Source organism: Ascaphus truei, chromosome 4 (assembly GCF_040206685.1).
Source record: "Ascaphus truei isolate aAscTru1 chromosome 4, aAscTru1.hap1, whole genome shotgun sequence".
Taxonomy (NCBI): Eukaryota; Metazoa; Chordata; class Amphibia; order Anura; family Ascaphidae; genus Ascaphus; species Ascaphus truei.
In genome coordinates this window covers 384,250,476-384,262,975 of record NC_134486.1, presented here as the reverse complement: position 1 = coordinate 384,262,975, position 12,500 = coordinate 384,250,476, and the positions used below count along the sequence as shown (strand labels likewise).

The 12,500-nt window shown below is 42.7% G+C and overlaps 1 protein-coding gene across 8 annotated transcripts in view; it reads left to right on the top strand.

Annotated features, from left to right (window-relative positions):
* Positions 1-12,500, top strand: part of ITSN2 (intersectin 2) — a 169,393-nt gene that overhangs the window by 78,753 nt on the left and 78,140 nt on the right. For all 8 annotated transcript variants that reach the window (XM_075598477.1, XM_075598478.1, XM_075598479.1 and 5 more), the window contains 4 exons: positions 488-637; positions 3,767-3,907; positions 6,200-6,287; positions 9,231-9,379. In XM_075598477.1, coding sequence (XP_075454592.1) covers positions 488-637; positions 3,767-3,907; positions 6,200-6,287; positions 9,231-9,379 — 528 coding nt within the window. The remainder of the gene's footprint in view (positions 1-487; positions 638-3,766; positions 3,908-6,199; positions 6,288-9,230; positions 9,380-12,500) is intronic.

Here is a 12,500-nt window from a genome sequence, read left to right as displayed (position 1 = left end):
AAATATTCTTCTTGTACTTTCCACAATCATTTGTGATGTGTCCAATTTTAAAGGCATTTGGTCAAGTTAGTTGAGCTTCTGGGGGGCTGGGAATATTTAGAGATACTCCTTATGAGCATACAAAATTAAATGCTACTTATTTGGAGGTGTTAATATATTTACATGTACTTGGGGGCGGGATTTTCACCTAAATGTTGCGTTTTATTTGTAAAAGCCCTTATTGCAGGGGTGGCCAACTCTAGTCCTCAAGGGCCACCAACAGTTCAGGTTGTAATGATATCCCTGCTTCAGCACAGGTAGTGCAGTCTTTGACCGTGCCACTGATTTTGCCCCCCTGTGCTGAAGCAGGGATATCCTGAAAACCTGACCGGTTGGTGGCCCTTGAGGACTGGAGTTGGCCACTCCTGCTTCCTTGCATTATATGTTTGTGGAAATGTAAGGCTGCATGGGTTACAACAACGAGAGTGTTTCCCTGTTACTCCCACAGGCAGCAAAGCAGGAACTTGAACGCCAGAGGCAGCAGGAATTGGAGAGGATCCGGCGGCAGGAGCTTTTCAATCAGAGGAATAGAGAGCAGGAGGAGATTGTGAAGCTGAAGTCCAAGAAGAAGAGCTTACAGCTGGAATTGGAAGCACTGGTACGGATAGAATGCAGGCAGTGTCTGATATTAAATGCCCGGGTACAAAGGTGGCTGGTGCTACAGCATGTGTCCGTGAGAGCCAAGCCATCTGCTGCTGTCTATTGGTGCAATAAAAGGGTTAGATCAGCAGTGAATGTTTGACTTATATCATGTGTGGTTGTAAACGTAAACAAATCTTTAAAGATCTAAGTTATGGTGGTTAAAACAAGTGACCAAAAACCCTCCACCATACAGTGCACACAATATAAATACAATTCCCAGAATCCCTGGCGGCAGTGGAAGCTCTGTATGTTAAGAGATAATGGGGAGATGCAGGGTTGAAAAGCTGTCTGAGATATGAATGTGCTAGTGGTATTTTTATTTTATATTTACATAAAGTCAGTTCTGTCTGTTGTGTAGTTGCTGCTAAGGTACATTACTGAGCACATGAAATAATGCTAAAAACTATTTATTGAGATGGGTGACATCGTGGATAAGGGCAAGAGAAGTACTCCGACGCGTTTCGCGCGACGGCTCTTTGTCAAAGAGTAGGAGAGTAGTAATCATTTTAGAAATCTCCCCGTATCTATCCAAAATCTCCCTGAAATAGCTTTGGCTCATTTGGCCGTATAATAAATAACATGCAATGGCAAGTAATTTCCACATCTTACAAGTTGCAAATGAAGTGTTTGCTGCATGTGGATGCTTGCTGTGTCTGGAAATGTTCTAACCTTTACATAAACTACATGCAGAATGAATTCTGTAAACAACAAAAGACAGAGAAGCCCAATGCTACATCCAATGTGACAAAAATACACAGTGAAATACTTCTACATTCTCTTGAAAAAGGGTAATTTAGTTAAACCCTTTGGCCAAAGCTTTAAACCTAATCCCTGTTATAAAGCCCTTATCCCATTTAAACAGTTCAGAGAATATTTGGCGAGATTTCAAGAAATTGAGTCTTTTTTTTAAATCCTAATCACCAACATCACCTTGAAATACTTAACTGCTTCCAGAGAAATATTGATATAAAATAGTTTTTGCAGCACCCCTCAACTATGACCTCCACTGTGAATATCATAAAATAGGCTGTTTAAATCAGCAATATGGGTTAACTTTAAAAATAAATATTTTTTTATTACAGGTTTTGATGCAGGGGGTTTCCGGAGCTGAACCCCGTTAATTGCAGCTCCGGGGACCCCTGCTTACCTCCGTAGTGGTGTCGTTATCCCTGCAAGCAGAGAAACTGCGAACCTTCATCTAATGGCGACGTTTAAATGTCCCGTGTCACGCGGCCCAATAGGAAGCTGTGACGTCATCCGATGCAGCTTCCTATTGGCCCACATGACCTGGACCTTTAAACTCTGCAGAGGTACCGGCTTTCCCTACGAAGCGAAGTATCTGTGAAAGCTGGGGGTCCCCGGAGCTGAAATTAACGCGGTGAAAATTTGGAGACCCCCTGCTTCAAACCTGCAATAACAAATAAATATATGTTTTTAGAGTTAGCCCATTTTGCTGCTTTAATTCAGTAGAAATCACTACGGCTTTGCAATCATTGCAGTGTTGCTACCTCATTATTGCAAAGTTTTGTAATCACCATGTGAAAAGAAGTATGTATTGTATATGTTTTTAAATGTAGGTAGACATACAGCGGGTCAAACTTTGAAAAGCGACTTTACACCTCCCTTAAGTGCTTATTCAATAATGTCGGAAGCCGACTGACTTAAATGGCCTGTTTTTGGCTAATGGCCGTACAGTTGGATGCATTGGATATTTTTTTTATTTTTTTTATGGGGCTTTAAACAAACTGATGACATTAGACAAGGTCTTACTTCTCTGTGTGCTTTCAATTTACTACTAATTGCATACACTGTATACTCAATTCTACTGCTCACTTTTAAAGCTTTACATTCTTCTGCCCCTCATTACATCTCAGCCCTAATTTCTCGCTATGCACCATCACGACTCTTGCGTTCTTCTCAAGGATGTCTTCTTTCTACCCCCTTTGTATCTAAAGCTCTCTCCCGCCTTAAACCTTTCTCACTTTCTGCCCCACACCTCTGGAATGCTCTTCCCCTCAATACCCGACTAGCCCCCTCGCTATCCACCTTTAAGACCCACCTTAAGACACATCTGCTTAAAGAAGCATATGAGTAGCACTGGATAATCATGGACACATGACACAAAGCTTGGCCTCCTGCAGACGCACTTACTAGTATTCCCTCCTACTGTCTCTGTACGTTCTCCCTACCTACCAATTAGATTGTAAGCTCCTCGGAGCAGGGACTCCTTCCTTAATGTTACTTTTACAGTATGTCTGAAGCACTTATTCCCATGATGTGTTATTTATATTTGCTATTTATATGACATGTATTACTACTGTGAAGCGCTATGTACATTTTATGGCGCTATACAAATAAAGACATACATACATACATACATACATACATACATACTCATAAGTGAGTGCAGTACTCGCTACCACAAACAGAGCTAATGGGAGCAGCAGGTTTATTAATAGGTTAAATCAGGGGGGCTCAATTCCAGTCCCCCCCCCCCCAAACAGGTCATGTTTTCTGGATATCCCAGCTTCAGCACAGGTGGCTCAATCAGAGGCTTGGATTGAGCCACCTGTGCTGAAGCAGGGATATCCTGAAAACATGACCGGGGGGGGGGGGGGGGAGGGGCTTGAGGACTGGAGTTGAGCACCCCTGGGTTCAATGTTGGTGATTGACAATTGCTTTCAAGGTTTTTGCTATCTTTAGTGTTTTTTTTGGTGGGTGTTTTGTATAAAAAAAAATGCTGCTGCTCATTAGCCAAAGAAATAAAGGGTAAGGACCACAATTACCAGATTAAATAATAATTAAATGGACCAAAAGAAAACACTTTAAAGATTGCCATTTTTCGAAAGAACCAACTAACCCCAGTACATTGTTTTCTTTCCTTGTTCTTGCCTGCTGCGTAGGACTGTTCTTTAAATAAATAAACCTGCACTTGCTGCCCATCAGCAGAATAAGGGTGGTAAATCTCTAGCTTTGACATTCATATCATGGTCCTGCACTCATTCATTGTGCCCGCGACAGGTAGGATCTTTCGTGTCTTTTCCGCGATTGATTACTATCCGCTCATGGTTTCGACCTTCCCCAGGAGGACAAACACCAGCAGATCACTTTGAGAGTTCAAGATGTCCGAGGCCGAAAAGCGACGAAGAGAATCGAGCTGGACGCTGCGGATAGAAAATGTGATGTGGAGATTGGGGAGATCAAGCAGCTTCAGCAGCAGCTTCAGGTAAAGCGGAGCACTGGCTAATGGCAACGTAGGGCGGGGGAGCTCAACTCCAGACCTCAAGACCCCACAACAGGTCAGATTTTAAGGATATCCCAGCTTCAGCACAGGTAGCTCAATCAGTCCCTGCTTCAGCACAGATAGCTTAATCAGTGGCTCAGTCTTCGACTGAGCCACTGATTGAGCCACCTGTGCTGAAGCTGGGATGTCCTTAAAACCTGACCTGTTGGGGGTTCTTCACTAGAGTTGAGCACCCCTGACGTAGAATACACACCATGGTCTTCATATTTTTCCAACCACAGAGTGATGGAGGGTGAAAATCCCTCGTGTTCAGCTCCTACCACCATCTCTATAACCCCTTTGCAGCAGGTCTATAACATATTCCTTTTGCAGTAGGCATCAACATGCATGAGTACAGTTGCACGTGTTGAGAGGGTGAATGCATTAATGTCGCCATGATTCTGAAAGGACTCTTCCATACAATATGGGGCATTTTCTACCGCCGTTTGAAAACAGGAAGAGGGTTGAGTTTGGTAAACACAAACCGAAAAGCTTCATGAAATGTGAACATTTTGTTGGTATTCGGGATAGAAAGCAGAGAAGGTGATTGTGGGTATAGTGAGAGATTAGCCTTGCAAGGTAAGAAGGACTAGGTGTGAATTAGATTAATTTAGAATGGATTGCAGGTGGAATGTTGGCAGGGAGACCCGTTAAAAGGCTCTCACAATTGTCAAGATGGGACAGGATAAGCGCATGCTTAAAGGCAGGGGTGCTGAACTCCAGTCCTCAACTCCCCCCTCTCCCCTCCCACCCCCCCAACAAGTCATGTTTTTTTTTATATCCTGCTTCAGCATAGGTGGCTCAATCAATCCCTGCTTCAGCACAGGTGGCTCAGAGGATCAGTCTTGGACTGAGCCTCTGAATGAACTACCTGTGCTGAAGCTTAAATGTCCTGAGAACCTGACCTGTTGGGGGGGGGGGGGGGAGGGCTTGAGGACTGGAGTTGAGCACCCCTGCTTTAGTGGATACATTTTGAAGTGGACAGATACATGCAGATACTATTTACATTTCTCAAACGTAAGAGTTAATGAGCTCACAGAAAGAAATTAGGTCCCAAAACTGAGCCGCAGGGCATAGTAATAGACGGTGGACCGTGCAGCGGGTGATTGTTAGGTGGTAAATGATGCTTAAGGAAACATGGACGAGGGAAGAAACCATGAGCGAGTTTTGTTACTGTTATTGATGGACTCGGTGCAGAAGATAGTGATGGGCCCACAGTGTCGGGATAGCGTAGGGCTTTAAGTGTTACCAGTTTTCTTAAAGCTGCAGTTCAGGCTCCTGTTTTTATTTTTACTTCAATAGTTTCAGTTGTGCAATTTCTACTTACCAAAAAAACTGCATAGCTGCCGGTCAATTCGTTCTCCGTCTATTGATTGGCAAAGTTTGGCGACATCTTTATATATGGGGAATGTAAATCGTTGCTATAGGAACAAGCATGCTTGTTAAAATAGAATACAAGAAAATTGGTCTTTCAAAGTTGTTTTTTTTAAAACAGAAAATGCTAAAAGTATTTTTTCTTACTACAGAACTGATTTATTAAAAAAAAACACACATGCAGGATATTGCCTGAACTGCAGCTTTAAGGTAAACATGAGGGAAGCCAGACAGGAGAGGATCTAGGAAACAATGGGAATTGGGAAAATTGCTCACGTGAGACATAAAGAAGTAAGCCCAAAGGTGTTCAACAAGTGTGGAAGCACATGGCAGAACTGAGAAGGATGCTGGGTAATGAGATGCTTCAGTATGGGATGGGATTGGAAACATTAAACTGACAGTGGCAGTCTGTCCCCTGTAATCTTCAGCCAGTGGAAATATCGTCTGGAGTATTGTATCCCTGAAAATTATACACATACTGTATAGCAAAAAGAAAAATCCTTCATTGTGATGCACACCAAGGAAAGGTATATCTACATATTGCACAGATAAAGAACAATTAGCATTGCGTCCCGCCCCCCCAAATAAATTAGAAAATGTAACTTTTAATCAATCCATAAAAAACAAGCACATACTGTTTAAAAACAACAATCTAACATATTAACACTGGTGTGAACTGGATTTTTAATGGTCCGTGACACGCGTGTTAATTTATTTCTGTGTGGAACGTCGCTCACTCCTAGTTTTGTTCCCCTTTCTGTAGGTTTTTTCCCCCTTGAAAAGCAGTGAGCTTTTATCTATATTGGTGACAACCGGTATTCATTCCCTTACATACAATATTTCAAGTGTTTTTCTTTTTAGGAATATCAAAGTAAGCTGAGCCAACTAGTCCCTGAAAAGCAAGCTTTAAATGAGCAGGTGAAACAGATGCAGCAGGGCGGTTCAGCAGGTAAGCGACTCTTGCATTTGTTATGTACAACTATTTCGAGCCCCGTCCTCGATTATCTTTTTAGCCTTGCCCTTCAGCCCACAGAGCTGTGACATGAACATCCTTCCTCACCACCTCTGTTATGCCTTGTAATTAAGGAAGTGGTGTTTACAGCCACAGCCACAGCCTCTCCTAGGACAAAAGTGAGCTAAGGACAGTGGCAGGTTTTTTTAAATTAAAATCTCGGGTAAACAATAGAACAAAACACACCAAGCACAGATATAGCAAACGATAGCACTCCTGTTGGTACATTAGAGCAGGGCGTGGATAACGCGCCAGCAGGAGAAGAGCCCTATTCAACAGAATTGGTCGCACGCAAAAGGGGGCGGGGTTAGCCCGTTCTCGCCTCCACTGCAACGCGGGTGCAACTGCATGTACTGCATCTGTAGCATGTTTCTGTGTCCATCTGTTCTGGCGCCCGACTTCCAAATACTCCCAAAGCTGGGGCATGGGTAATAGATTACATATTGCAGATTGACGGACACCTGTTAGAAATAGAAAATCAGAAAATACAGCGTTTTTTTCTTACAATCTTTATATTTTCATGAATGACGAGTCTTCTCACCAAGAGAGAGAGGCGAACTGCCTTTGCCTTGTCTATTGTTTGTGTAATAGTTATGCAGCTATTATTAGTCAGACAGGTAAAACGTACGTAGCTGCTATGCTTGAATTCATTGATCCAAAGGAAAGGGAGATACATTTTTGACAGGATATAAATAAATAATAACGTTACTCTCACAATTGTCACACAACAGGTAAAAAAAAAAACCGCACTATTTATAAACAACTTGTCAATGTCATTGGCTCCCAACAGAGCCGTGTCAATTGTGAGGATGTAGTTTGGGAGCAATTACCAGCTCAGTGGGTTTTTGGGAAAGGCCATTTATCTCTATGGATCATGTGCCAGGGAAAGCAGATTGTAAAGTTGCTAAGCAGCTGTGCTAGAGATTATATCTGCATTTCATTTGTATATTTTTCTTATTTATTTGTTTGATATAGCGCCCTTATGCAGGGCGCTGTAGGCACAGAGCGATGAAGTGACTTGCACAAGGTCACAAGGAGCTGACACCGGGGTTTGAACCAGGCTCCCCATAGTCTTGGTTATTTCTTTTTCACTGAAGGATGCGTTCTTTCTCTTCTCTGCTATATTTAATAAGGCGGCTTGTAGGTTATTGTCAGACTGGCAAAATGGGGGGAGGAGAAAGTATACGCTCAAATGCTTAATTGCCAGGGGGGAAAAATGAATTAATAGAAAGCTGCAAGTTTTCTCTCGCGGCTCTAGTATTGATTACAAATGTACATTTCTCTGCAGTCTCTGGGTTGTTGAATCTGGGAGTATTGATTTTCAGCTCCGGATCAAATAAATTAAAATAAATATATTGGTTCTTGGGGAGTTAAACCAGCTACATTCATCCCCCCCCCCTCACCCTTTTTTAAATGTTATTATTTGTATACGTATAGCATGTAACACTGTATAATGGACATTCTTACCTAATCTGGCAATCATTTGCTACTGTTGTTAATCTGAAATAAGCATGATTGTGTGCCTAACGAAGTTCTGTTTATAATAAGTAGCTGAGCTCAAAAAGGTGTCGGCCTGTTTCAAAAGACGAAGTAGCTTTGACTCACTAAATGGTTGCTGTAGTACAGGGGTGCGCAAACTGGGGGGCGTGAGATTTTCCAGGGGGAGCGCGGTTGTTACAGAGGCCCCGCGCTCTTCCTCAAGGCATTTAAATGAAATGCTGGAGAGCGCGCACGGCCTCTGTAACGCCCTTACCTGTCACATGAGCCCCGCGGTGTCATTTGACACCAGAGCCAATGTAAGGGGGAACATGAGCAAGGGGGGGGGGAAGACAGCATGCAGGGGGCGCAGGGGGAAATGTTTGCGCACCCCTGCTGTAGTACATTATGTTAAAAATAAATTCATTAAAAATCGAATTGGGAATGGAAAAAAAATGCAGACAATATTGCATAAAACTACAGAACTGGTTTATTATGAAAAATATATATAGGGTTAGGGTTAGGAATTTTTCACGTTTTTTGCTGCTTTAATTGCAGTAAAACCTTTTTGCCTGAAGGTCAACAGATGAGGATAGATAAAGGGAGAAAACGGATACTCTGTACTGTATATTTGGAAATGTAAGCCAGTGTGTGCCAGTCTGAGGGACAGACGTTCCCACCGCTCTTACTGTTCCATGGCCCAGAGAATTGGGCTCCTTTAACGAGCAGGACCTGAAAACCTACCCTTGCTCTGAACTGAAAGCTTAAAGATGTGGTTCCACCTGCAATTTTGCCCCCTTTTTGTTTTTTACGTGTACTGTAGGTGGGAAGCAGGGGGTCTCCGTAGCTGAACCGTGTTAATTTCCGCTCCGAGACCCTCCTGGTACAAGAGATACTTGCCTCAGAACGTGTGCCCGGTACCATACACTGCTGGGGAAACAAAATGGAGTTTTAAATCTCCCACAGCAATCGAGCCAATAGGAAGCTGCAACATAATCCGTTGTGGCTTCCTATTGGCCCGCATGCTGTACGAGATTTAAGAACCAAGAAGTGCTGGCAGCACCTATGGAGGTAATTATTACGTTAAGCATGGGGCCCCTGCAGCTGAATCAACACTGGTTCAGCTCTGGAGACCACCCTGCTTCCCACTTGTGCTTAAGAAAAAATTGGGGGGGAGGGTGGTGGGGGAATTCACCTTCTAATGCTCCTTTCTTGAAATCTGGACCGTGTCTATATTTCATTGGCGGTGTTCTGTAATCTAATGAGATTCCGTAAGTCATTACATCCTTCCGAGTTCTATGGTGGGGGTGAATGACCCTGGAGAGACTTTCTCACTTCACTCTCACCCTGTCACTTGTCCTAGATACATTTGTGATCATTAAACATAAGGGCATTTTGTTTCAGACAATTCAGGCACAGGACTGCATGTGGTGCACAAGAAAACCTCGGAGAAGGATGGTTTATGCCAAAGACTACGGGAACAGCTGGATGCCCTGGAGAAGGAAACTTCTGCAAAGCTCCTAGAGATGAACTCTTTCAATAACCAACTCAAGGTAGAGCAACCCCATCCCATTATGATTGAGTATCGCTCATAGTATGCAGTAAAATCAGCCATGTTCTGTCACACCAAACTTTCCAAGCTGGTTAAAATATCATCATCGGATTAATAATGCACTCAGGTGTTGGATTACCATCTATTAAAATAGCGCGCATGAATTAGATCACCCAACACTGGCACCCTGAGGTGCCTTTGTCTCATGGCACCTAACTTCTTGGTGCCTGTCCCCATACACAATTACTTATCAGAAGTGAAGTGTAACGTTTCTGGTAACCTTGTGCACCTGACTAAAGAGATTGTGTGCTAAAGTCTGGTATGCCAACCTTAGTAACATGTTTTTGATACCCAGAAATTATATTAGACGTGCTGTCTGTAAATGTGTTTTATAATGACTTTTTGTATCGAGCGTTGTGAGCAGAATCGATACACTTCGTTAAGTATTTATATAGTCTACCAGTTAAATATATATTTTCTTTCTACTTCTTTTCTGTGTCTTTTTCAACAAAATTATAAATGAATGACATGGTGGGAACACTTTGTTTATTGGAAGAGAGAACCTTTGTCACCTTAAAATCGCATGTACAGTATAACATTGCGAATATCTCATTTGATGATGCTTAAATAAACGTGGTCACAACCTGCAGAGATGTGAGAATCTAGACCACAAAGCGTGCTCCTCACATGCTAACGTCCTCCCCTTGACTGCATGACATGTCCAACTCTTACCTAGCCTGAAGATGTCCTCAAACTCGAGCCTGAGAAAGGGAGGTCCCGAGTTGGCCGTTGTTGGAAAGTGGGATTGTAAAAAGAGGGTGTTATGGCTGGAAGGGGACTTTCCCAGAAGAAACCCCTCATTTCTGCCTGACTTATTCATTATGTTGCTTTGCCCAATTGTATATTGTAACCTTGCCCAGCCCCAAGACGCTCTCAAAAGTGTCCCCGCCTATCCTAAGAAGAGCATGTTCTAGTATGTCTCTGTGTACAGAGCAATCCTCGAATGTTCCCTTGAGCCTCGGCAGCGGCATTGTGAAGCTTGATACGACCTTTAATTTGGCCTATTTATTTGCCTTGCAGTGTGAGAATATGGATGACTCTGTTCTGCAGTGCCTCTTGTCTCTGCTCAGCTGTCTCAACAACCTCTTCCTCTTGCTTAAGGTTAATTTGAATTCTCTGACTCCTTTCAATGTTTTCATTTTTTCTCTTTTCATATCTTTCATGGTCCTGCAGCCTGCGTGAATGTGCATGTATAGTTGGAGGAACTGCTATAGGTACTTAGATCAACCCCTTTACTGGAGGGGGGCGTCCCTGGCTGGGAAGGGGTAAACTCCTTTGGTAGCTGGTAGAGAGGTCCGTAATGCATTGTAGAACTCTAGTAGTAATATCAGTGGTAATACCCTGCATCACTGCCTTGTCGCTGCCTTTTAAGAGAATGAACTCGGTTTGAATTACAGTTTCGGCTCCCTTGCAACCTATGGAAAGTCCATTAGGGCCATGTCGACTAAGTGGTGCTATTTCATACGACACATGAAGGGAATGGACCTTCCAGTCCCAATAGGTGCGTTTATGGAATAGCACCACCCAGTAAATATGGGCCTTGATCTTCCTGTGCTTCAGGCACCAACATGAGTTTGCTAGCTCTTCAGGGCAGGGACTCATTGTACCTGCGGAGATTCTATGTACAGCGCTGCATAGACCGTCAGTGCTAGATAAGAAAAAATACTATTATTGGTCCTTTACCATTTATTTTTTTTGCTGCGTTTGAAGACCTTGGTTTGGCAGATAATAAAAATAATTGGAAGCCTGCAAGCCACCTCCGTATGTTTTATTTTTGCATGAAGTGCTGCCTCTTAAAAGCAGACCTGGCCCACCCCTCGCTGTTTATTTGGTACACGTGAATGCTCTTAATTAGGTTGGAGTCTAATTATTTTTTTTTATCAAACAAACCTAGGGGTTTATGTACAGCACTTAGGCAAATTTGGAGCACTGCACCATTTTTCTGGAGCACAAAGGGACATGTACGCCTCCTTAGATTTGGCAGGTTGCCTTGGGCTTGACAACTCAATATAGTTATTATGGAAATGCTTTCAAGAAGTGTGAGATGTGACTCCTTTCAATATACTTTGCAGCACCATTATCATATCTCCCAGGGTACCTCTGGTGTGCACCTTTTTCAGCACAGGGATCTCTCCCTAATTTCTTTGGAGGGAGGTTTGTGGGGATATATCTACAATTGGAGATCCTACTGTTTCAAAGTGAGAAAAAGTGGCACACGGACACATCTCTGGCATGTAACCCCTTCCTAATTCCTCCCGTTGACTCTTACCAAATCACAGGCTGATGCACACGGGGGAAAACTTGCAGCAAAATAGATTTGTGCATAGGCCCCGAAGTCCTGACCCTACTACCCAAACCCCATTGTGAAAATAGTTTGTGATCTGAAGTGAGTTTTGCTGGGCAGAATGGTTGGCAGAGCCCCTTGCCACCCTGGAGCTGGTTTCACAGTAAAATAAAAGATTCCTTTTTCTTTGAGGACAAGAAGTTTCATGTTGAGCAGTGTGTGGCTGCGTCTGTTTAATGCTGTAGAAATAAGAAAGATTCAGCAGCCATGAAAAACATTTAAAAAGAAGTGATGCCTCCTCCCAGTGTGCAGGAAAAACTATAAATCTAATGCATACCCTATTAGGGAAGGTTGCGGGCTCACCTCCCTTCAGAGCCTGAGGCGGGTCCCTTGAGATCGAAATGTTAGCATCTGAATAAACTATAAGAATCACTATTTTAGGAGCACCTGAGGATCAGTTTTTCCTAGTGGACAGTTGTTTTATTTTAGTGGATTTTCCTTTCTCCTATGTATTGATGAAGATGTGATGAGGATATACCAGCAGGGCCGCTTTTCGTTAGCCACAGAACGGTATCATTTATTTATTTTTTGATTATATATATATCTATATATATATAGATATATATATATCTATATATATACAGTATATATATAGATATATATATATACTGAGTTAAGTTATGGTGAGTAAAAAAAGTGACAAAAACCCTCCACAGCAAAGCAAATATGCAAATGTAAATACAACTGTATGCTCATCTGCATGTCTTAGGCAGGTCTG